A 25029-nucleotide genomic window follows, 5' to 3' on the forward strand; every position below is an offset into this window, starting at 1 on the left:
TTGTCTCACATTGGAAATCTGTCAATAATATATTATTTTATTAGTTCCAAGTTTGAGTTAGGGATTTGGATCCTAAGGAGCACCAGAAGTTTTTTGAATTGAAAATGGGAAGACACTGATAGTCTGGATCTCGGTGAAACACATGCTGATAGGGGGTTTGAAAAAGTTTAGATAGGTGCTTAAATTTATAGATTGTGAATTAGTTGGAAAAAAATTAGAAGTAAGTCCTGTTTGAAAATAAAAAGTAAAAAAATGAAAAATTGAAAATAAAAATGTAAATTGATTTTCCAAATCATCGTTAAGAAATAAAAAGATCAAACTTTTAACTAAAAACGTGTCCAGTTGCCAGCTGGGTGTTAGTTGCGGAGCGACCCGCCGAAATAAAAATCGAGGGAGAAACCGTTCCTTTAGTTACCACAATGGTACGTCGTCTCCAAATTCTGCGTCTCTTTCTCTTTCGCGGTATTGTTGAAGTAAGTTCCTCCTAATTCTCTCTTTTTCATGATCTTCGTGTTAAATGCGTATGATGATATTTTTTTGTTCTTCATGTTAAGATGATGTTTTACTTGATCGAAATTAGTTTTCACTTTTGTGGACCGTGTTGAGTGATAGGCCCAAATCTTATAGATATTTTAGGGATTTAATTTTATAATATTTGTGCTTAGCTGTAATGATTATCCCTAATTTTGTGCTTATCTTAATTAATTTTATAATGATTGTAGATTTGAATAGAAGAGGAAAAAATGCATAAATTGGAAGATAAGATGATTTTATAAGATTTCAAAGGAAACAAAATATCAAAAGAAAGGAAATAAAATATTCTCATTCCTTGATGATATTGAAAATTTAGAAAAATCTATGTAAATCTTGATAAATATCTTATCTACATTTTTTATACTTGACATGGGCTTAAAATATTTGAAAGAGGAGGCCCATTGAGAAGAATAAAAAGAGACAGAAGCGTAACAGGAGAAGGAGGCGCAAAACAAAAGAAAAAACCAACGCGGAAGGGACAAAACAGAGAAGAGAGAAATGTACAGAGGGAAGAGACAGAAGAAGGCAGCGCAGAAGGAGAGGGAAGGAAAAGAGCAGAACAGAGGAGGAGGGCCGTAACAGGATAGAAGAGGAAGGAAGCACATAAGAAAAAAGATACAGTGAAGTAGCGACAATGCGGAAGAAGAACATAAGGGGAGGAAGAAAGGAACAGAAGCTACTGTGAAGCAGCACCATCGCGGAAGAAGGAAAAGGGAGGAAGAGTGAAGGGCAGAAGCAAGAGGAATTCCGCATACACGCTACAAATCATTGAGAATTCTTTTCCTTCTTTCTTAACTATGTTTTCTTCATTGAATTTAAACACTGATTTTGACTTTTATTTTAAGTTTATGGAGCAGATTTTTATAGACTAAGGCCATGATAGGGCCAAGACATATTATTTTTTGATTTTTTGAGTTTAATTCAATTAGATTATTTATTTTATTCATTGATTGATGTCGTTTATCACGTGTTCTTTTAATCTGGCCAATTAAATTGAATATTTGTTGGTTAATCTAAAACCGGAAGGCGATAGATTAATATTTGCTTCACACATCAATCAACACATGGTTAAATTGACTAGAAATAGTATTCGATTTCAGTGTGCGACTTTAGGTTGAAAAACTGGAATTTCACAGCGAATCTAATGCGGTTGAATCTAATTAAATTCAGTTAGGAATAATTGGACTGTTAGATTCAATTAGGTTTATTAATTCGAGGAATCGTTTAATAAATAATTTTGGGAATTCCGTCGTGAATTAAATAATTAATTTAATGAATATGAATTTGACACGTAGATTATAAGTTGTCTCGGTACCGTTGTGCGCCTTAGTCAGTTTCTAAAAAATTTGAATTTTCGTCTAAATTAATAGTTTGGATTATTTTTGCTTTAGTTAATTTATTTAAAATTTTTTATTTAGTTTTAATTAATTTATCTCTCATCATTTGAATTTTATTAGCCTAAATTAGGAAAACTAATTCACATTCTAGTAATTAAACATCAATCTCTGTGGGTACGATACCGGACTCATCTCCAAATATTATTACTTGACCTAGTCCGCTTACTAGATTTATTCCCAACCGAAATCGTCGGTCAAGTTTTTGGCTCCGTTGCCTGGGTTTGAATTGTTTAATATTAGGATTTATTATTTTCTTGAGATTAGGTTTTTATTTAATTTGTTGATTTTACGCATATTCGTACGTTTAAAGTTTGTTTATTTTCAGGAATTATCTTACTGTGCATGAGCCGTGCTAGAGGAGACACATAATTAGAGCCATTTGATCCAGAGATTGAGAATACTTTTCGACGGAGACGTAGAGCACAAAGGGAGAAATCCTCAGACTTTGACGTGGAAGAACAATTAAAACAAGAGGAGAAAGTTGAAACAGCAGGGATTGAAGCAATGGAGAACGAGGAGGATGATCGCACTGTATATTGATCGAGCAAAACTTGCACTGGAAAATCCCTAATAAAATATAGTTTTGTATGCTCAATAATTAATCGCAAGTGCACGATGTCAAGTAATAGTATAATGTACGTGAGTACGAGTATCGTTCCACTGAAGACTGTATTTGACAATTATTATTTCCAGTTATTAAATCTTTAGCAACGAAAATTGATTGAATAATTATTACTACTATGCTCAAATAAATACGCAAATAAAATGATTCAAGAATTGGGTAGTGAAATGTAATATCTAAAATGGTTGATTAAAATTCAATGAGAAATGGATTTGTTGGGAATTTCGGTTCACCTACCCCTCGTTAATTAATTAATTCGTTCGATAATGATTTTATGCTTCCGACAGGGATTTCCTATTCAATTGAACACACTCTCTAGAGCTATGCCAAACTAATTCTACTCAATGAAGTAATTAAATGTCTTTAATTATTTATCAAGAGTGAATTGCATGTCGATTTATGAAATCCCCTAGTTTTCGACCCTTAGGACTATAATTATCGGCACGTATCCAATTTCATATATTTATGTAAATTGTATATCCACAGATTATACTACTCGTTCCTATCACAAGTTATTCTCTCGAACTCACTCGCAATATAAAATTGTTATTAAAGTTAGCTACGCTTTAATAACACGATAAAACAATAGTATAATCAATAATAAATCAGAAATCGATATGTGAATTAATTATATCAAAGTTTGGGGTAGGATCCCCTTAAATCCCAACAAAGATTAAAGTTTAGCTACTAGAATTCATGATTAAAATAAAAACAACAATGTTTAAGAGATAAAAACTAAATTAAAAATACTAAAATTGACGAACATTGCGAAGAACGACGCCCGAAAAGCTTCGAATCTTCAATCCAAGCGCAAAAATCCTCTCCAAAGCTTGCGGCGGCTGATGAATGAAGTCTGAATGATCCCCAAAAACGTCCAAATCCCCTTCCATATCATCTACATCCCCATAATAAGGTAAGGAATCGGACAAGAAATCTTCCCAAAAAATAAGTGGCGCTCGGGCGGTAGAATATTACCGCTCGAGCGCCACACCTTCTGTAATCTTGCTTGGGATATGCGGCATTCGCGCTCGGACGGTAGAATATTATCTCCCGAGCGCCGAGTCTTCTGTTAGTTGGCTTCGGAAATTAAATCTCGCGTCCGGGCGGTAGAAAATTACCGCCCGAGCGCCATACTTTCTGGACATCATCATCTCTTGCGCCCGGGCGGTAATTTTCTACCGCCCGAGCGCCAGCCTTTCTGCCATTTTCTTCTTGGCTTGCCGCACTTTGCTCCAGACTCGATCTTCCGGTCATTTTTCCTACAAATTTGTCACACACAAGTTAGACGTGATCAAATGCAAATGTTTACTCTAAAGTGAACAAAATGTAAATGAAATGAACACATGCCCCATGCAAACACACACAAACAAATGCACTAAAACATGTAAAAACCACGTCTATCAACCCCTCATACTAACCTTTTGCTTGCCCTCAAGCAAAATAGGTTACAGACTACAACTAAACATGCAACAAACACAAAGTGAACGTATTAAAATAACTAGATTGATGGCGAAGTAGCAAACTGACATCTCCTGCCTCAGCGGGTTTGTGAACCTACATCCACTTAGTCAAAACACACATCCATTAATATCCCCTTCAAAACATCGCGCAACATTTGTATTTTTCCAAAAGGTGTGGCCGTGTGTGCTGTGGATTTTTCTAGCTTGTGTTTCAGACTAGTTTTATTCGCAAATCATGTGGGTCGCCGAATCTACATGGCAACGCAAATTTCTCTCTCCTAAGTTCTGTTTCTACTCGGGACCAACCAGTAAACACATAAAGCGGTAGAGTTTCATAGTTGAACAACAAAATTTAGGGAGTTAATAGCCATAAGTGCTCAAGTGGTTTAGAAAGATTGAGAGTACGTAGATCATTTTCACTATGCACTTGTCAGAATTTTTTCTCTGACATTCCTCAACTGCCTTACATCTCCATCTTTTTAGCCTTGGGATAGGATTTCATCCCTTTTTGGCTCCCCCACACCTTACATTCCCCTTTTTCTTTATTTATTTATATTTTTTTTGGTGCATAGTTTTCTCATGAGTACTCCCTAGGCTTGGGATATAGGGTATGTTCATTTATCTGACCTAGGGATGAATTTTTAGGTCCTATGCATGATTGGGATGAAGGGTATTTGAGGTATACGTTTGATTTTCTACACGAGTTCATGCTACTGGTCAGTCACTTATTTCAACAGAAATTCATTCAAGTTCTACTCGCATCTTATGTTTCTTCAGTTCCCCTCACAGATTATTTTGAACTTAACTGACATCGACACCACTATCAAAATCCACTATGTGTGCATAAAAAGATTTCAATTCACCTGGGGATTCATAACGAGTGATAAGACTAAGCAACATGCAGTTCATTTATCCCACAATCATCATTGACTACCAATTTACTAGTTTCACCATCATCTGACACTCATGCAAGACAACTACGAAAAACGACCCCCACATACTAAAGGTGTGCAATATCCCCATTGCACAAAAAAAAACCGAAACCCAAACATGCAAAGACGAAAGGGGACACAAAAACAAATGCAAAAATAAAGCACGAATGCAGCAACAATGAGGAAAAAAAATTAATGCAATAGACAATAAAAATGTAAAGAAGGGGAAACAGTGAACTCCCCTGATCAAGGCTCCTCCTCATCGTGCTCCGGTGGTGATGATGCCTAAAACTAACATTAAAATAAGAAGACTGACCAACTCTAAAAAAACGAAAATAATAAAATCGAATTAAATGCAAGATAAGGGAGAGATGGATAGTTCTCAATTTATAGTCGAGAGCTTGACTGTCGGTTCCTCTCAGCTCTGACTATTTTGGAATCGAGTGACTCCAATTTGTGGCTCCACTGCACCACCCAAATAATGCTTCAGTCGTTGAGCATGGACTGTGAACGGCTCATTTTTCCCATCTCGCAAAGTTAATACTCCCGAGGGGAAAACTTTGGTGATCTTGTAAGGGCCCGTCCATCTTGACTTGCGCTTGCAAGGAAATAAGTGCAACTTGGAGTTGTGCAGGAGCACCGCTTCGCCTTCTTTAAATTCTCTTGGTGTAATGCGCTTGTCGGGTGCTAGCTTTTTACGCTCTACGTACACATACTTCAGGTGTGGAGGCAGTGGTTTGAACTCACATATCGGCGGTTTCTCAACGCTTGACTTCTGAGTGGTCAAATCTCTTCGATCCTCCATGTCCTCCAATTTCATCCTTTCTGGCTTCTTCCATTGATGGTTGGCATTATAGTACGCCACTCTTGCAGATTTTTCTTCATCAAGTTCACCCCCCTTCAATTCAGTGGTGAGCGTGGCTTCCAATGGGTCCTTCATAGCATCCTGCACAAATTGACACACAAGTGAATCCGATGAATCAACTATAAAACAATCATTAGTGTGCAGTGTGTGCTTAAGAGCGTTAAAAACATTAAAAGTGATTTTTTCCTTCCCCACTCTCAATCTCAACTTCCTTTCTTGCACTTCAATCACGGCCTTGCCTGTTGCAAGGAACGGTCTCCCTAAAATCAAAGGCATCTCCCTATCCTCTTCCATGTCAAGCACCACAAAATCTGTAGGAAATGTAAACTTTCCCACTTTCACCAATACATCTTCTTTGACTCCTCATGGATGTTTGACGGATCCGTCGGCTAGTTGCAAGGACATCTGTGTCGGTTTAGGCTCGCCCAATCCAAGTTTCCTGAATACAGCTTAAAGGCATAAGATTAATGCTCGCACCAAGATCACATAAAGCTTTAGGAAATAGCAACATCACCAATCATGCAAGGGATAGAAAAACTCCCTGGATCCTTTAGCTTTAGTGGGATCTGGTTTTGTACCAATGCAGAGCAATTCTCAGTCAATTTTACCGTCATGTGATCCTCCAACTTCCTCTTATTAGCTAAGATGTCTTTCAGAAATTTAGCATAACTCGGCATTTGCATCAAGGCATCAGCAAAAGGAATATGGATGTGCAATTTTTTAAATACCTCAAGAAACTTACCGAATTGCACATCAAGTTTTGCTTTTTTCAATGCTGCAGGAAAAGGAGGAGGTATAACAATTTTGGATTGTGCAGTGGATGTTGGTGTAGAGTTTGAGAACTTACCTGTGTGCGTACCAACCGCTTCTTTTCCTTGATCCTCTTTTTCTTTTTCCTCTTGTTCAAGCACTTTTCCACTCCTCAATGCTATGGCTTTCACTTGCTCTTTCGGGTTAGTCTCAGTGTTGCTTGGCAAGGTGCCTGGCTCTCTACTTGCTATCATCTTCGCTAACTGCCCAATCTGATTCTCTAGCCCCTTTATCGATGCATCCTGATTCTGTAGTCTAGTCTCGGTGGCTGAAATGAACTTGGACATCATTTGCTCCAAATTGGACTTTTCTTATCGAGGGTCATGTTGATACATCGGTTGCTTACTGTACTGCTGTCCTCCTTGTGGTCGAGTCTGACTACCTTGACCAGCCCATGAGAAGTTGGGGTGTTGTCTCCATCCAGGATTTTATGTACTTGAGTAAGGATCATTCCTCGGACGGTTTTTAATCCCCACTTGATTCACCGGTGCCTCCTCATTCACATAGAAAGGACCACTGTCTTGACAGTCCTTAACATAGTGTTCTCCTCCGCATTTTTCACAAAATATCTCTTGCAGGCGCATCGCTGTCCAGTTTACGTTCATGCTGTCTATTTTCCTGTTAAGTGCTTCTAATTGTGCAGTGACAGCTGAAAAATCAGTTACCTTGTGTAGTCCTGCATTCCTTCGCTGAGTGTTCCTCTCAGATTGAGGGTGATAGCTGCTAGCAGCCATCTCCTCCAGTAACTCGTATCCTTCCTCGGCCGTTTTCTCAACAGATTTCCATAGGCCGCAGCATCTATCATGGTACGGTTAGAGGAAATTAACCCATAGTAAAAATTTGGACAACTAACCCAAGAGGTAACTCATGGTGTGGGCATCTTCGCAATAAATCTTTGTAGCGTTCCCACGCCTCATAGAGTGACTCCTGCTCAAATTGAGAGAAGGTGGTTATGTCCGCTCGCAGCTTCATGGTTTTCGATGAAGGAAAGTATTTCAAGAGGAATGCCTTAGCCATGTCTTCCCAAGTTGTGATTGACCCTACATGCAAACAATTCAACCAAGATTTAGCTTTAACACGCAAAGAGAATGGAAATAAACGTAGTCTAACAACATCATCTGAAACTCCATTAAATTTAAAAGTATCGCAAATTTCTAAGAAGTCGGCGATGTGAGTGTTTGGATCATCCAGCGCATTCCCCCCAAATTGGACAGTGTTCTGGATCATTTGAATTATGGCTGGCTTGATCTCAAACTGATTTGCCCTGACCGTTGGTCGCACTATGCTTGGACGTGCTCCATCAAGTGACGGTTGAGCATACTCAAGCATGGGTATGCGCCTTGGCTCTTCGACCTTTAGATCTTCGTGATGCTCCTCCTCACGTTCGTTCATGTTCATTATGTCTTTAAGCCTCTGTTGTTGTCGTCTCCTGCGTAAGATTCTTTCAATCTCGGGATCGAATATCTCTAGTTCAGACTCTAGAGACCTTGGCATGCACAAGAGAGATACCTGCGAAGAAATCGAAGGTGCCAAACAAAGTAAAATAGAGAATGCTAAAGTAAATAATTGAAAATAAACTTGTAGATTAACAGTCCCCGGCAACGGCGCCAAAAACTTGATCGAGCAAAACTTGCACTGTAAAATCCCTAATAAAAATATAGTTTTGTATGCTCAATAATTAATCGCAAATGCACGATGTCAAGTAATAGTATAATGTACGTGAGTACGAGTATCGTTCTACTGAAGACTGTATTTGAAAATTATTATTTCCAGTTATTAAATCTGTAGCAACGAAAATTGATTGAATAATTATTACTACTATGCTCAAATAAATACGCAAATAAAATGATTCAAGAATTGGGTAGTGAAATGTAATATCTAAAATGGTTGATTAAAATTCAATGAGAAATGGATTTGTTGGGAATTTCGGTTCACCTACCCCTCGTTAATTAATTAATTCGTTCGATAATGATTTTATGCTTCCGACAGGATTTCCTATTCAATTGAACACACTTTCTCGAGCTATGCCAAACTAATTCTACTCAATGAAGTAATTAAATGTCTTTAATTATTTATCAAGAGTGAATTGCATGTCGATTTATGAAATCCCCTAATTTTCGACCCTTAGGACTATAACTATCGACGCGTATCCAATTTCATATATCTATGTAAATTGTAGATCCACGGATTATACTATTCGTTCCTATCACAAGTTATTCTCTCGAACTCACTCGCAATATAAAATTGTTATTAAAGTTAGCTACGCTTTAACAACACGATAAAACAATAGTATAATCAATAATAAATCAGAAATCGATATGTGAATTAATTATATCAAAGTTTGGCGTAGAATCCCCTTAAATCCCAACAAAGATTAAAGTTTAGCTACTAGAATTCATGATTGAAATAAACACAACAATGTTTAAGAGATAAAAACTAAATTAGAAATACTAGAATTGACGAAAATTGCGAAGAACGACTCCCGGAAAGCTTCGAATCTTCAATCCAAGCGCAAAAATCCTCTCCAAAGCTTGCGGCGGCTGATGAATGAAGTTTGAATGATCCCCAAAAACGTCCAAATCCCCTTCCATATCATCCACATCCCCAAAATAAGGTAAGGAATCGGACAAGAAATCTTCCCAAAAAATAAGTGGCGCTCGGGCGGTAGAATATTACCGCTCTAGCGCCACACCTTCTGTAATCTTGCTTGGGATATGCGGCATTCGCGCTCGGGCGGTAGAATATTATCTCCCGAGCGCCGAGTCTTCTGTAAGTTGGCTTCGGAAATTAAATCTCGCGTCCGGGCGGTAGAAAATTACCGCCCGAGCGCCATACTTTCTGGACATCATCATCTCTTGCGCCCGGGCGGTAATTTTCTACCGCCCGAGCGCCAGCCTTTCTGCCATTTTCTTCTTGGCTTGCGCACTTTGCTCCAGACTCGATCTTCCGGTCATTTTTCCTACAAATTTGTCACACACAAGTGAGACGTGATCAAATGCAAATGTTTACTCTAAACTATTGCTTTCTCTCGTATATAGAGTCCTGTATATTTCTATTCCTTAAATAAATTATGGGCTCTTATTTTTTTAAAAAATTGGTATTTTTATTTTTTAATTATTTCAAAATCAAAATTATATTTTTTATATTAAAATATGTGATTAATAATACAATTTAAAGTTACAATTTTATTTTTGATTATAAATATATATCGTGGAGGTAAAATGACACTTCTCTTGTTACTTTTTCTTTTATAATTTTTCAACTATTTTTTTAAAATGTTAATAAAAATTTAATTTTTTTTGTTACAAATATATGATTCGGAACGAACCAAAAAAAAAAAAAGACGGTACATTCAATTTTTTTAATATTATAGTTCTTTTTAAAAAACTATTTTCTCATTTTTTATCTTGTTAATCTTTTATTTAGAAATTAAAATTTTATTAATCACATATTTGTAACAAAAATAATAATCTTGTTGACTTTTTTATATTCTAATTCTTTTGAAAAATTATTTTCTCTTTTTTTATATTGTTAATTTTTTCACATTCTTTTCTAAAATTTTAAATATAATTTTTTTTTACCTTTCTTAGAGATTTAAGAAATAATCCAAAAAAAGTAAAAAAAAATTAAAAAAAGACTAAGCATTCGAACAAGAAAAAATTATACAAGATAATTTTCTTTTTATATCGTGTCAATTATTTTGTATTATTTTTAATGTACGATAGGTTCAACCTTTTTAAATTTTTTGTACATTTTTTTAATTGGATATGTACATATGTACATATTTCATGTATTTAGACATTAATTTTATTTTTCTTACAAATATATGATTAATAAAATTTTAACTTCTAAATAAAAGATTAACAAGATAAAAAATGAGAAAATAGTTTTTCTAAAAAGAACTATAATATTAAAAAAAATTTAATGTACTGTCATTTTTTCTTGTTCGTTCGAAATCATATATTTGTAACAAAAATTAAATTTTTATGAACATTTTTTAAAAAAAGAATCGAAAAAATTATAAAAAAAAATAATAATAAGAGAGACGTCATTTTAATCTCACAATATATATTTGTAATAAAAAATAAAATTGTAACTTTAAATTGGATTATTAATCACATATTTTAATATAAAAATATAATTTTAATTTTGAAATAATTAAAATATAAAAATATCAATTTTTTTAAAAAATAATTTTAATAATGTTGTAAACTAAAATCCATAGCACTGCACCCTCTACTGTGGGCTCCCCCACAGTAGAGGATCTTGATCCGTCTAAAGAGGGTTGAGTAAGGGCTGGATCACTTGAGCATAGGCTAGGGCAGCATGAATGGACGAGTTGGACAAGGGTTTGTAGTGAAGGTAGGTGCTAGATTTTTCAGCAGCAGGGCGGAAGTGGTCCGAAGGTTTAAGAGCTTGGTTTTGGGGTTTTTAGGATCTTTTAGATGTTTATTAAGTGTGGTAAAAAGTTGGGAAAGTTTTGGCTAAGTTTCGGTTCGATTCGGTTTAAAACCGGGACTACGGTCCAAGTTTTAAAACAATTTGGTTAAGTTATGAAATGGGACTCGAATTTACGTCTAGGAATTAAAAATGTTTTGGGACATTATAAGGAGTTTGGTAAGCTTCGGATCAAAATGATGAGTTTTGGAATTATCCGGGATTTAATCGCCGCACGAAACGTTAATTAAAGGTTTAATTGAAACACCTATATTTAAGCTTAATAAAATTATAGAAAATTATATTTAAGCTCAAATAATTATTAGAAGTCTAAGTTTTTAGTTTGAGAATTTTATGTTAAGGTTTGATTTAATTCGGATTAAAGCGCATTATTATGTTATAATTAAGGATTAATTTAAAGGTCATCGATTTAAGCCAAATAAAAATATGGGAAAATTCTTGTAGGCTTAAATAATTATTTGGGACACGTTAGAGTCATTGGAATTAAGAAAAGGTCACAAACATGAAATTTTACCTCTAGGGGTGAAACGATAATTTTTGGGTTTCCAGGGGCAAAATGGTCATTTTGCATCCGGGGTGAGATTTTGGACCTGGCAGCGCCCTGAGCACATTTTATCATGATTTAAATGTTTATGCATCACATTTATGAGTTTTACGCAATTATGATAAATACAGGTGCATGCTTGGTTTAAAGGAAAAAGTTACGTATATGCATATTTTTATTAAGTGATGATTATGATGCTATTTTTGAAGGATGTGATTTGGTTGTGACTGATGATGTATATGTATACGATGATATGAGATATGATGAGCTGAGGCCCGGCTCAGTGGACGGGTAATACTGTCGCTGATGTCCCTCGCCGCCGGGTACCACGGTTACATGTAGATGGATCCATCGATAGAGCTGATACGAAAGTCACAACTAATGAACTGAATTCAATTAAAAAGAACACGTATACGTATATGATGACATGAGATGACATGTTTTGAGACGATATGATTTTACACGACACGTATACGTATATGATGACATGAGATGACATGTTTTGAGACGAAATGATTTTACACGACACTTATACGTATATGATGACATGAGATGACATGCTTTCGCTCGATACGATTTTACACGACACGTTTACATTATGCTTTTAAGTTCATGAAAGATATGTTGAGTATGATATTTTTCACTGCTGTGTGCTATGTATATGTACTTGTTATTAACGGTGCAGGTGTGTTGAGTCTTTAAACTCACTAGACGTGTGTGATGCAGGTGAGCTTAATGATGAGGAGACTGGAGGTGCTGAACTCTGAGTAGGCAGACCTGGTGCGGCGACACGACCCGAGGACCACATGTTTTCTGCATTACGATTTATGAGATTGAGAGGAGATAATATTTTCATACGTCGATGATTTTAAGATTTATACTCGTTTATGTTTACGCATGATTTTGGGACGACTATGGTTAATTTAAACTGTATTATTTTTACGGTCAGATAATTACGATTATTTTAAATGTTCTTTCGAAAAGCGCGAGCTTTAAAAAAAAAATATTCCGCACTTTATAAAACGAGTGAGAGGTGACAGGTAGGTATCAGAGCAAGGGTTCTGTATAGGGTTGTGCCACCGTCAGCTTCTGCCGCTCAGTATTCAAGCCTCAAGTCTGTAAGCTTTTATGATTTAAATGATTTACTCATATCACCTGCATGTTAACATGATTTACGCTTTATGATGATCTACGTTATATGTTTAACTGCATTTATGATTTAAGGATTTACTGTTTTCAAAACTAGATTAAATTGCATGTTGGTTACGTTTGGAATTGGACGTGTCTAAGAATTTGAATATTGGGCTTTAGGAGAAGTTGATAATGATTTGATTATATTGATTTTAGGTTAGAAGTACTGATGTTCTACTTTTGGGGTAATAAGTTAATCTTGAAAATTATGAATGCTTTTGGGACTTGTAGAATTTCTAAGAAATTACTGATGGTTCGTGGTTGCTAGTTGAATTAATTTTTGAGGATTCCATGTAAGGATTAATGATTTGAAAACTACGACAATCTTTGGAAGTATGAAAACGTATAATTTATTTAAGATGCATGCTCTACCTAGTGAGACCTAAGGATTAAATTGAATGGATTGAGAATTTTAAAGACCTAACTGTATTAACCAATAATTTGAGGACATAAGTGCAACAATAAACTTCTAAGGGACTATTTCGAATTTACCAAACTTTGGGATTAAATTTTTAGTTTTGAGAATTTTAAGGTTTAATGAGGCTAAATCGAAAATTTTATAGGGACCAAGAATGCAAATTTCGAAGAGTTGTAGGGACAAAAATATAATTTTTGAGAACTTTAAATGCCAAATTGCAAATTTCGAAAATTTTGAGGATTTAATTTGAACTTTGAGGAACACTTAGGTTGAATCAATAATTTTTCGAGGTTATGATAATTGATTTTGGGTTTAATAAACTTAAAATTTCTGAAATTTATGTACGAGAAACCTATAAAGTGGGATTAGGAACGCCAAGAACTTATGGATAATTGTGGGATTCTTGAGATTTAGGACAAACGGATAATATTCGAGGAAAGTAAGAACTAATTTTGTAATTTTTAAGAAATTTGGGGGATTTGTTTGGCAGTAAGTGAAAAGCAAATGGTTTAAATGACCGGAATTTTTGATGATTTAGATTTGAAGGGATATTTAAAACCTTGTAATATCTGGGTTATAATGTTATAAGAAATGGGAATCAAGGACAATGTAGGGTGAATCAATCTTGGGCTTGAAAATTTAAGTGTTAGTGAAATAATGTTGTGGTAAATTAAGAATTTAAAGTGATGACAATTTAAGGTAAAGTTGACCAGTTAGTTAAGTTATAAGAATAGACATGGAACTAACAAAATTTTGGGAACTTAAGTTTGATGTATCATAAATTTTTAATTGTGATCTTAAGAGTTAAAATTATTACTTTGTTGGAATTTATTTTTTCTAGAAAGTTGGGTGTGATTGATTGTTAGGATATTTGATAAACGCATGTAAGAATTGAGGTAGTTACCTTGTCTTGAGAAATTTTTTTTTTAGTTATTAAGAAACTTGAGAATCAGTGAATAGGTGCATTGGAATTATGTTATCCAAAACTATTTGGGTTGCGTAAGTTTGAATTTCAAATTTATGGCGCGTGAAATTAAAACAAAGAGAATTAGTGGTGTTCAACATAGGTTATGTGGAGACCCGGACGCTAATCATCTTCTTAATCATCTTTGGGATTTAATTATCAATTAAGATAAACAGGGTCTAAAAATTTTTCTTTTTAAAATATAAGTGCGGAACGTAATGGAATTTAACTAATATACATCTCAGTATAAAAGTACAATAATGTACAACAATTATTCAAACTAGTCTAAGGTTCAACTATTAGTTTTCAGTATTAAACCAAGTCTACATCCAAGTCCGGAATTACCACTCTAATCTCGATCTCTCATCATCCTCTTGACCATGATCCTGCCCCACCTGTTGTCATGCACACATACAAACAAGACAACAGTCGAATACTCCGGTGAGAATAAATCCCAGTATAAATAATGTATACATGCAGTTAACTGAATTAACATAAACGCATGAATTATATCTTATCACATGTAGCGAAATCAACCAACATGTATCAATACCAATCTGTAATTAATATCTGAATCGTAATCTACGAAACATAAATCAATACAAATCTGTAAATCAAGTTCTAGTTTCGATATCTAAGACTCGACTCATCTCTCATTCTAATCTAGGGATCCCGGTGAATAAGAACGTAACAAGTCTCCCACCTACTACTACCATTCGCGGTGGTGGTACGTTCTTATTTCTGGACTTTGGTCTAGCTGTATCGAATAATCTACAATAAGAACAATGTCTGTATCTTAAGCATATCGATACACCAAATGTCCAGTGCCTTGGCGTATCTACCAAGACTAAGCCTAGTCTGACAATGTGCAATGGGTCAGTGACTATACTGTCAAAATCTAACCCCTCTGTCAGTGACTCTCACTCAATAGCTATCTGATTTCTACTTCTAATTCAATAGAATAACATAATCATTAAAACACAAAGGTATAAAAACAATACCATACAAGTATGTGGTTTAGGGAAACTCGAGTAAAATCTAACTCAAGTCGATCTCCCAATTAACATCGATTTATACCTTTCTCTTCACGATCTGATGAAGACGAAGTCTGTATGTCAATCTGTCCATACCCAGTCTGGCAATGACAATCGCATAAATACAATATCAGTATACAATTCAATTCAATACCTGTTCTGATCAATATTCAAATCGAAATATATATATTCTGATCCATAACTGAACAAGGTACAATCTAATTCATATCAACGATATCACGATACAATCGAAATCATTACTGAATCTGATCAATCTAAATCAACTGATGTTTTGACGGCATAGCGATACAATCTGAATAACCCCGTCAGTCTGAACATCACAGATATAATACCCCAACTCATAATCGATATCAGTACAGCTCATACCCTGAATAATAACACAACTCTGATATAAAATCTCAACTAAATCAACTCCAAAAATCATAACAATTTCATAAACAGTCTATTCTTTAATCTGACTTCAGTTATACAATGCCTACTGTAGCAGAAACATCATATCTGATTCGTATTCAATTCTGGCAATATCATAAATTCAAATCATGTCTAAACGTAACAAAACTTACGTCCAGATGAAGCCTGCGTTGATAGGCACTCAGTACTGAAGTCGGATTCAAAATCGAATGGACGGATTTCACAAGATCACGAATCTATGCTTTAAAATCTGAAAATCTCTTTGGCCCTCGTTTCCTTTTCTTCTGAAGGAATTCGCATGCTGATATATATATATATATATATATATATACATATGTTGCATGATACAAGGGCAAGTGGCGTTGTGCATGTTCTGCACGTTGCGCGCATATGCGCGACCTTGTTGGCGCATATGCGCCGGTAGTTCGACCAGCATCTTCTGTTGGCTCGCGCATATGCGCAGATCATTCTGCCCAACCCGCGCATGTGCGCCATTTACGTCGCGCATGTGCGCGCATGGTTCTGTCTTCCTCGCGCATGTGCGCCGATACATGTCGCGCATGTGCGCGGGGACTTCTCTTTGCACCTCTTTTGATTTTCTTTCGTCTTTCCCAGTCCGATCCGTTCCGTCTATAATCGTATCAATTATCACCCATAAATTATAATAATTATCGCCAAATATTTTCAGATTAACTGGATAAATTTCTCGGGCCTTACAGGTTACCTATGAACAAATATTAAGATTTTTACCGAGTAAGAAATCTAAAATCTTGATATGGGAGTTCTTAAATTTTATGGGTTACAAGTGAAGTTGATTTATTAAAGTTAGTCTAATGCTACCACGGGATAACTTATTAAGTTTTATACGTTAATATTAATTAAGCATTAGGGATACGTAAGAATGCGATATCCGTTTCAAGGTGAAAATCTAAGAGTCTTAGGCCTCAACTATATTGTAATTGAGAAGGGAATAATTTAAGCATGCAACTGATGCGAGAAGGATTTTACTAATTAGGTAGAAGATCATTATTGTATAATTGGGTTTTATGGATTAGCATTATTCAAGGTTTAAGATTTTCAACAATTTTACATCCGGGATGTACTTGTAAATAGTAAGTTACGTAAGTTGGTGCCGTAAGATAAAAATTCGATTCAAGGATCTTAGGCTAATATTATTATGGGGTTGAGATAAGGTTTAACTTTTAAGTGTATTATCAAGGATAGAAGTCGATCAGTAATTTTTGGGTGCTAAGGTTTTTAAGTTTAACTGCATAAATACTAATATAATATGTCAATGAACATCCTGAGTACAGTATAAGAAAGTAAGACGCAATAAAATTCAGACTGTCATTTCTAATATTGGGAAGTTTAAGAAAAGTTGAAATGTGAGATTATAGAAAAATGAAACTAGGTTACCATGGGTAGTTATAAGTTGAGTTTCGCAAAAAAAGATTTAGAAGTTAGAGTTTATTAGAATTGAGGAGATGTAAGAACAACTTAACACTTATTTTATCAGAGTAGCGCATCGAAAGCGAAGAATATTGGGATTCTAGAATTAAGAGTCTAAATTTTTGTTTATCGAGGATAAGCAAATTTCGGGGACGAAATTCAATTTAAGGGGGGGAGATTGTAACGTCCCGAAAATCGGAAAGTTCACGTGAACCACATGCATGCAAATTATTAAATTCTTTTAAAGCATAAAATGTATTTTTATTTTATTAAATTGTGTTTAATTATTTTTATGCATTTTATGCATAATTCATGCATGGTAGAATTTATTCCATACATTTTATAAGTTCATGCATTAAGGTTTTTAAGTTGCATTTCGCTCTCGAACGAGGAACGGAGACCGAGAAATTTTAAAACAAATTATTTTTATTACACGATTAATTTTTATTAATTAATATAAGATGTTTTAAATGTATTTTTCAAGAATTGGAATTTATTGGGTATTTTTACCCGCATGATTTTAATTTTTAACGGTGTGAAAATTTTATTAAATCGAGGGACTTTTTGAGGGTTCGGCTAATATTTTCAAAATCTTTCCAACACGAAATATTTTTCGGGATTGTGTTTGGATTTAATGACCCTATTTTTAAGCTTATTGGACATAAAACTTGTTTTTAAAATTTTTAATTAACAAGTAGGTCCCCTTTACTTATTAATTAATTACTTAATAAGTACCTAGGCTCCACTAAACTTATTATAAGCCACCCCAACAGCCGACATCCCTTCATTCAGATCTATTCCCTCGGTTTCCTTCATTAACAACCTCTAGGTGCATTGGTTTCACTTGTTCTTGCAAATAAATCAATCTGACGCTTCTCTGTTGCGTTTCTCTTCAACCTTCTCGCATAAAAGATCAACAGGCATGCTTTGTATCTCCTTTTCTCGCATCATTCACGTTGTATATTGATGTTTGTGTTCATGCTTAAAGATTTCCGATCCAAGCATGTTTTTGAAAGAATTTCGGGTTCCATGTGTTTTTCTTGCACTCTTTTTGTGTTACTCACGTTTTTTCTGAATTCTTGGGCAAGGGGCTGCGGTTCTTGAGAGTTTGGAGGCTGCTGGTGGTGTCAAGTTGTTGTCATGAGGTTTAGAAAATTTGCTGGAAGTATACGAGTGAAGGGACATGAGGTGGGTTCTTCGGGGGTGGCTCGATCTTTGGTGTTTCAGCGTCCAGGTTTCAACCAGCATTTCAGGGACCTCGCCAAGGCTTAGACCAGACCCTGGTGGGTCTGAGACAAGGCTTGGAAGGTCTTGGCTCGTGCTGGAACCACCCCAAGTGCTGTGGATCGAGAAGGTAGAGGATTTGCTTCGGTTTAGCCATGTTGGGAGAATAGCGGTTTGTAGGCTGCAGCTTTCTTGGGATGATTTGCGTGGGTTCAGTAGGTGTAGGGACGTCCTAAGATGGTCTAAAGAGGGTTGAGTAAGGGCTGGATCACTTGAGCATAGGCTAGGGCGCATGAATGGACGAGTTGGACAAGGGTTTGTAGTGAAGGTAGGTGCTAGATTTTTCAGCAGCAGGGCGGAAGTGGTCCGAAGGTTTAAGAGCTTGGTTTTGGGGTTTTTAGGATCTTTTAGATGTTTATTAAGTGTGGTAAAAAGTTGGGAAAGTTTTGGTTAAGTTTCGGTTCGATTCGGTTTAAAACCGAAAACAATTTGGTTAAGTTATGAAATGAGCTCGAATTTACATCTAGGAATGCTTTTAAAAATGTTTTGGGACATTATAAGAAGTTTGGTAAGCTTCGGATCAAAATAATGAGTTTTGAAATTATCCGGGATTTAATCGCCGCATAAAACGTTAATTAAAGGTTTAATTGAAACGCCTATATTTAAGCTTAATAAAATTATAGAAAATTATATTTAAGCTCAAATAATTATTAGAAGTCTAAGTTTTTAATTTGGGAATTTTATGTTAAGGTTTGATTTAATTTGGGATTAAAGCGCATTATTATGTTATAATTAAGGATTAATTTAAAGGTCATCGATTTAAGCCAAATAAAAATATGAGAAATTTCTTGTAGGCTTAAATAATTATTTGGGACACGTTAGAGTCATTTGAATTAAGAAAAGGTCACAAACGTGAAATTTTACCTCTAGGGGTGAAACGATAATTTTTGGGTTTCAAGGGGCAAAATGATCATTTTGCACCCGGGGTGAGATTTTGGACCTGGCAGCACCATGAGCACATTTTATCATGATTTAAATGTTTATGCATCACATTTATGAGTTTTACGCAATTATGATAAATACGGTGCATGCTTGGTTTAAAGGAAAAAGTTACGTATATGCATATTTTTATTAAGTGATGATTATGATGCTATTTTTGAAGGATGTGATTTGGTTGTGACTGATGATGTATATGTATACGATGATATGAGATATGATGAGCTGAGGCCCGGGCTCAGTGGACGGGTAATACTGTCGCTGATGTCCCTCACCGCCGGTTACCACGGTTACATGTAGATGGATCCATCGATAGAGCTGATACGATAGAGCTGATATGAAAGTCACAACTAATAAACTGAATTCAATTAAAAAGAACACGTATACGTATATGATGACATGCGATGACATGTTTTGAGACGATATGATTTTACACGACACGTATACGTATATGATGACATGAGATGACATGTTTTGAGACGATATGATTTTACACGACACGTATACGTATACGATGACATGAGATGACATGCTTTGGCACGATACTATTTTACACGACACGTTTACATTATGCTTTTAAGTTCATGAAAGATATGTTGAGTATGATATTTTTCACTGCTGTGTGCTATGTATATGTACTTGTTATTAACGGTGCAGGTGTGTTGAGTCTTTAAACTCACTAGGCGTGTGTGATGCAGGTGAGCTTAATGATGAGGAGACTGGAGGTGCCGAACTCTGAGTAGGCAGACCTGGTGCGGCGACACGACCCGAGGACCACATGTTTTCTGCATTACGATTTATGAGATTGAGAGGAGATAATATTTTCATACGTCGATGATTTTAAGATTTATACTCGTTTATGTTTACGCATGATTTTGGGACGAGTATGGTTAATTTAAACTGTATTATTTTTACGGTCAGATAATTACGATTATTTTAAATGTTCTTTCGAAAAGCGCGAGCTTTAAAAAAAATATTCCGCACTTTATAAAACGAGTGAGACGTGACAGCTAGACATGGAGGAGGATCGTGAGATCCCCCTTATTTTAGGTCGTCCTCTCTTAGCTACTGGAAGAGCTCTCATAGATGTGCAAAAAGGTGAGTTAGTTTTAAGGTTGAATGATGATAAGGTAACTTTTAATGTTTTTCGCAGTATGAAATATCCTGGATCTTCTGATTTTTATAGAATAGATGCTATTGAAGATATTGTTGAGTGTAGTGTGCAGGATACTTTTATTTAGGGATGTAAACGAACCAAACCGTTTGTGAGCTATTCGAAGCTCGATTCGATCAAAGCTCGTTTGAGCTCGTTTAATGAGGCTCGTTAAGATAAACAAACCAAACTCGAGCTTTACAGTATTCGGCTCGTTAGCTCGTGAACATGTTCGTTTGTAAGTTAATGAGTAATCTTTTAGATGAAAAAATAATAGTTTTGATATTTGATTTATTGATTTTGCATATTATTTATGAAATATATAGAAAAATCTATTAAATTTATTTATTATAATAAATTTACATTTTAATAAGAATAATATATTTTTATTTAAATATATAATTTACTTTTTAATTAATTTAATGAAAATTTAAATGTATAATTCATATTTATTAAGCTCGTTTAGGCTCGATAAAGACTTGAATAAGCTCGTGAGCCATGCATATATTCGTTAAATAAAGCTCGAGCTCGGCTCGATTATAAACGAACCAAGCTCAAACATTCAACAGTTCGGCTCGGCTCGACTCGATTACATCCCTATTTTTATTGAAGACCCACTGGAGATGCTTTTGGTGAACCCAAAGTCCACGGAATCAGATAGAGAAGAGGTGGAGGAATGTATGAACTACTTGGAGGGATCAAAGCCTCTGCCAAGATCGGTGAATTCGATGATTGGGGAGCTTGGACATATTCCAAAATCACTTAAACCTTCCATAGAAGAACCCCAATTCCTCGAACTCAAACCACTTCCTCCTCATTTAAAATATTTATTTTTGAAGGAAGAAGAATTCTTCGAGGAATTCCTATGCGAAGATGAGGTAGAACAGAAGTTGGAGGATGTAGAAGAACACAAGTCGAAGGATGTGGCGCCCCAAACCTCGCCACGTAATCATGCAACATGTGACGTCATATGCATAAAATTTTTTCTTTTCGACAACGTAATAATATAATGCATATACGACAAAATAGTGCAATCACCACACTATCTACGTCAGTGTAGCAGAAACAGTATAATAAATACACACATACAACTCAAATAAGACAATAAGCTATACTGTCTCTATCTACTATCAACTACAAGACTGTTTGACTAGACACACCTAGTCCTTCACCACTATCCTGTCTCACGCATAGTCCTGTAACCTGCCCAACAGAAACAGCCCTCAAAGGGTGAGCATATACAACAACCATCATCGCAATACATAACAGTTATATTAAAAACATAAAATATAACTGAAATCATAATAGAAATACCCCCTTTGTCGTTTCTGGACAATCAGCCAACAACAACCTCAACAACATCACAATGCAACAACATCGACGATACGTCGCACCCCAACACCGACGACAACAATATCGTCGAACGAACAACAACATCGACGATACATCACACCCCAACACCGGCGACAGCAATATCGTCGAACGAATAACAACATCAACGATACGTCGCACCCCAACACCGGCGACAGCAATATCGTTGAACGAACAACATCAACGAGACGTCTCCCAACAACGATAGTCAACAATATCAACAATAATAAACAACAACAAATATAATATCAAATCACCCAATTCCGGTGATTTATCATCGTTCAACACAATAGTATTCATCAATACTAAACAATAACAACATATGCTCGTACGTCAACACGTACCTGATAATCGAGTATATATAAAATCTGGCTATTTCTTTGATCCCGAGGCTTGTGGTGTATCTAAATAATTCAACAATAATTATCAGATCATTGTCACAGTATCAACACAGTTATAACAGCCTCAATATATAACATCAAATAGCCCAACAACAATTAATTCAACAAAATATAAAACTCGATTATAAATTCGTATTGTTCAACAATTTAATAATCTGGTGTATTTAATTCACAATACTACCATCAAATACACCATAATTAATTAACTTCAAATAATAGGCTATTTTACAACATATGTCAAATTACGAAAACTTTATATCAACGTGTAGCCTATACTTCGTAGACTCCGAATATATAATCAGAATTAATAACAACTGACAAACAACTCTCCAATCTCAATCCAATGATTAAAAATCCCTAATTATAATAAATTAGGAATAATTCAAAACAACAACACAATAATCTTCTCTACCTCGTTAAAATCATACACTACTCAACAATCTTCAATTTCAGTATGATTTAACAATTTATTGGATTTATTCCAGAAATCGACGAATTTCAAACATCACCAAAACTATAAAATTTATACCTCAAATCGAAGACCTCGTGTCAACGATCTCAGAACTGAAGTCGGTTCGTCGATTGAATAAACGGATAAATCACACGATCGAAAAGAAAATCAAAAAAACTTATTTTCTCTCTATCTCACCCCTCGTCTCTCGCCTCTGTTCTTGCCTTGTTGAGCTCGGTGGAATTTTCTTTTTCTTTTTTTTTTATTTTTTTTAATATTATATTATATTATATTAATAAAATAATATAATATAATATAATATATAATATTTAACAACGATATATCTCTTTGGACCAGTCAAACGACCAAATTTTCAAAACTCAAAACATGAAATTTCTATATCTTTCGGTGTTCTACGTTCTATCCAAATTTCAAATCATTTGGACTTCATATGACCAAGATATCACATATTTCTATCGTTAAAAATCATTAATTATTTAGTAATATCACATTACTAAATCCATAACTTGTGATATTTACTTCAGGCATTACATTTCTACCCCCCTTAAATGAATTTCGACCCCGAAATTAATCAACAACAGTAATAACATGCATAAATAAAGATACGTCATACCATCAGAATAAGTAGGGGTAGAGCTCTCTCATATGCCGCTCTGTCTCCCAAGTGGCCTCTTCGACACCTCTATGCTCCCACTGAACCTTCACCATCGGTATAAGCTTACTACGAAGCTTTCATTCAGATCGATCCAAAATACAAACTGGTCTCTCAACATAAGACACGTCAGGATCTAACTGAACCTCAGAAATATCCAACACATGTGAAGGATCCGGCTCATACTTCCGCAACATCGATACATGAAACACATCATGAATACCAGATAAAGATGGAGGTAGAGCCAATCGGTAAGCCAAAGTGCTTATCCGCTGCAATATCTCACACGGGCCAACATACCTCGGTGCCAACTTTCCTTTCATGCCAAATCGCACTGTGCCACGAAAAGGAGAAACTTTCAAAAATACTCGATCGCCCTGCTGAAACTCTAAAGGTCTTCGTCTTTTATTGGCATAGGCGGCCTGTCTATCTTGAGCTGCTTTCAATCGTTGCTGTATCAACTTTACTTTCTGTTCCATCTCATGAATCATATCAGGACCGGTAACTGCAGCTCGATCAACATCATCCCAGTATAACGGAGATCTACAACGTCTCCCGTACAATGGCTCAAATGGAGCCATCTGAATACTACTCTGATAACTATTGTTATATGCAAACTCTACCAATGGAATAGATGACTGCCAAACAGATTTAAAATCCATCACATACGCACGCAACATATCCTCCAGCGTCTGAATAGTACGCTCAGTCTGACCATCTGTCTGAGGATGATAAGCCGTACTCAATCTCAACTCTGTCCCCATCGCAGTCTGCAATCCTTCCCAAAAATGAGAAGTAAATCGAGGATCTCTATCAGAAATAATAGACACTGGAAACCCATGCAACCGTACAATCTCTCGTATATACAACTGTGCCATCGTCAAATACGTACTACTCATGCTATAGGGTATAAAATGTGCAACTTTCGTCAATCGATCAACAATCACCCAAATAGCATCAATAGTTCCAGTGCTTCTTGGCAAATGAGTCACAAAATCCATCGATATGTGCTCCCATTTCCAAGTTGGCACTTCTAAACTCCTCAATTCACCTCCCGGCCTTCTCCTCTCAACTTTGATCTGTTGACAATTAAGACATCGACGTACAAAATCAATCACATCACGTTTCATTCCCTTCCGCCAAAACTGAGAGCGTAGATCCTTATACATCTTCTTGCCACCAGGGTGGATAGAATATCGACTACAATGTGCACGCCGCAACAGGCCCTGGCGCAACTCAGATATATCAGGAACTACCCATCTATCATTCATCCTCAAACTGCCATCATCAGTCACTCTAAAACGAGTATCTTGTTTCTGAGAAACTAACTCCCTCCATCGCTGAACTCTCTCGTTTGTCATCTGTGCATCACGAATACAACCATATATATCAGGTTCAGCTAATAAGGTAGATACCTGGATAGGAGTCGTCGAGATATCAAAATCATATCCCAAGGAACAACAAGACATCATCATAGCTGATAAACGACTCACATCCTCTGCAGTACAACTCACTTTACGGCTCAATGCATCAGCTGTAAGATTGGCTCGACCAGGATAATATTCAATCTCACAATCATAATCCTTCAGCAAATCTAACCATCGTCTCTGTCTCATATTCAACTATGTCTGGGTAAAAAAAATCTCAAGC

General features: G+C 35.7%; 1 protein-coding gene and 1 long non-coding RNA gene across 2 annotated transcripts in view; one reads left to right on the forward strand and one right to left on the reverse strand.

Annotated features, from left to right (window-relative positions):
* Positions 1-369: 369 nt before the first annotated feature.
* Positions 370-25029, forward strand: part of LOC142530106 (putative phosphopantothenoylcysteine decarboxylase) — a 41177-nt gene continuing 16517 nt past the window's right edge. Inside the window, exon 1 of the mRNA XM_075635884.1 lies at positions 370-473. Coding sequence (XP_075491999.1) covers positions 420-473 — 54 coding nt within the window. The 5' untranslated portion in view covers positions 370-419. The remainder of the gene's footprint in view (positions 474-25029) is intronic.
* Positions 21411-22882, reverse strand: LOC142529761 (uncharacterized). The gene is made up of 3 exons (XR_012815955.1): positions 22785-22882; positions 22199-22258; positions 21411-21686 (listed from the first exon to the last, which is right to left on the reverse strand). It is a non-coding gene; the product is annotated as an uncharacterized LOC142529761 (long non-coding RNA).

The sequence above is a fragment of the Primulina tabacum genome, chromosome 16, assembly GCF_025594145.1.
Source record: "Primulina tabacum isolate GXHZ01 chromosome 16, ASM2559414v2, whole genome shotgun sequence".
Taxonomy (NCBI): Eukaryota; Viridiplantae; Streptophyta; class Magnoliopsida; order Lamiales; family Gesneriaceae; genus Primulina; species Primulina tabacum.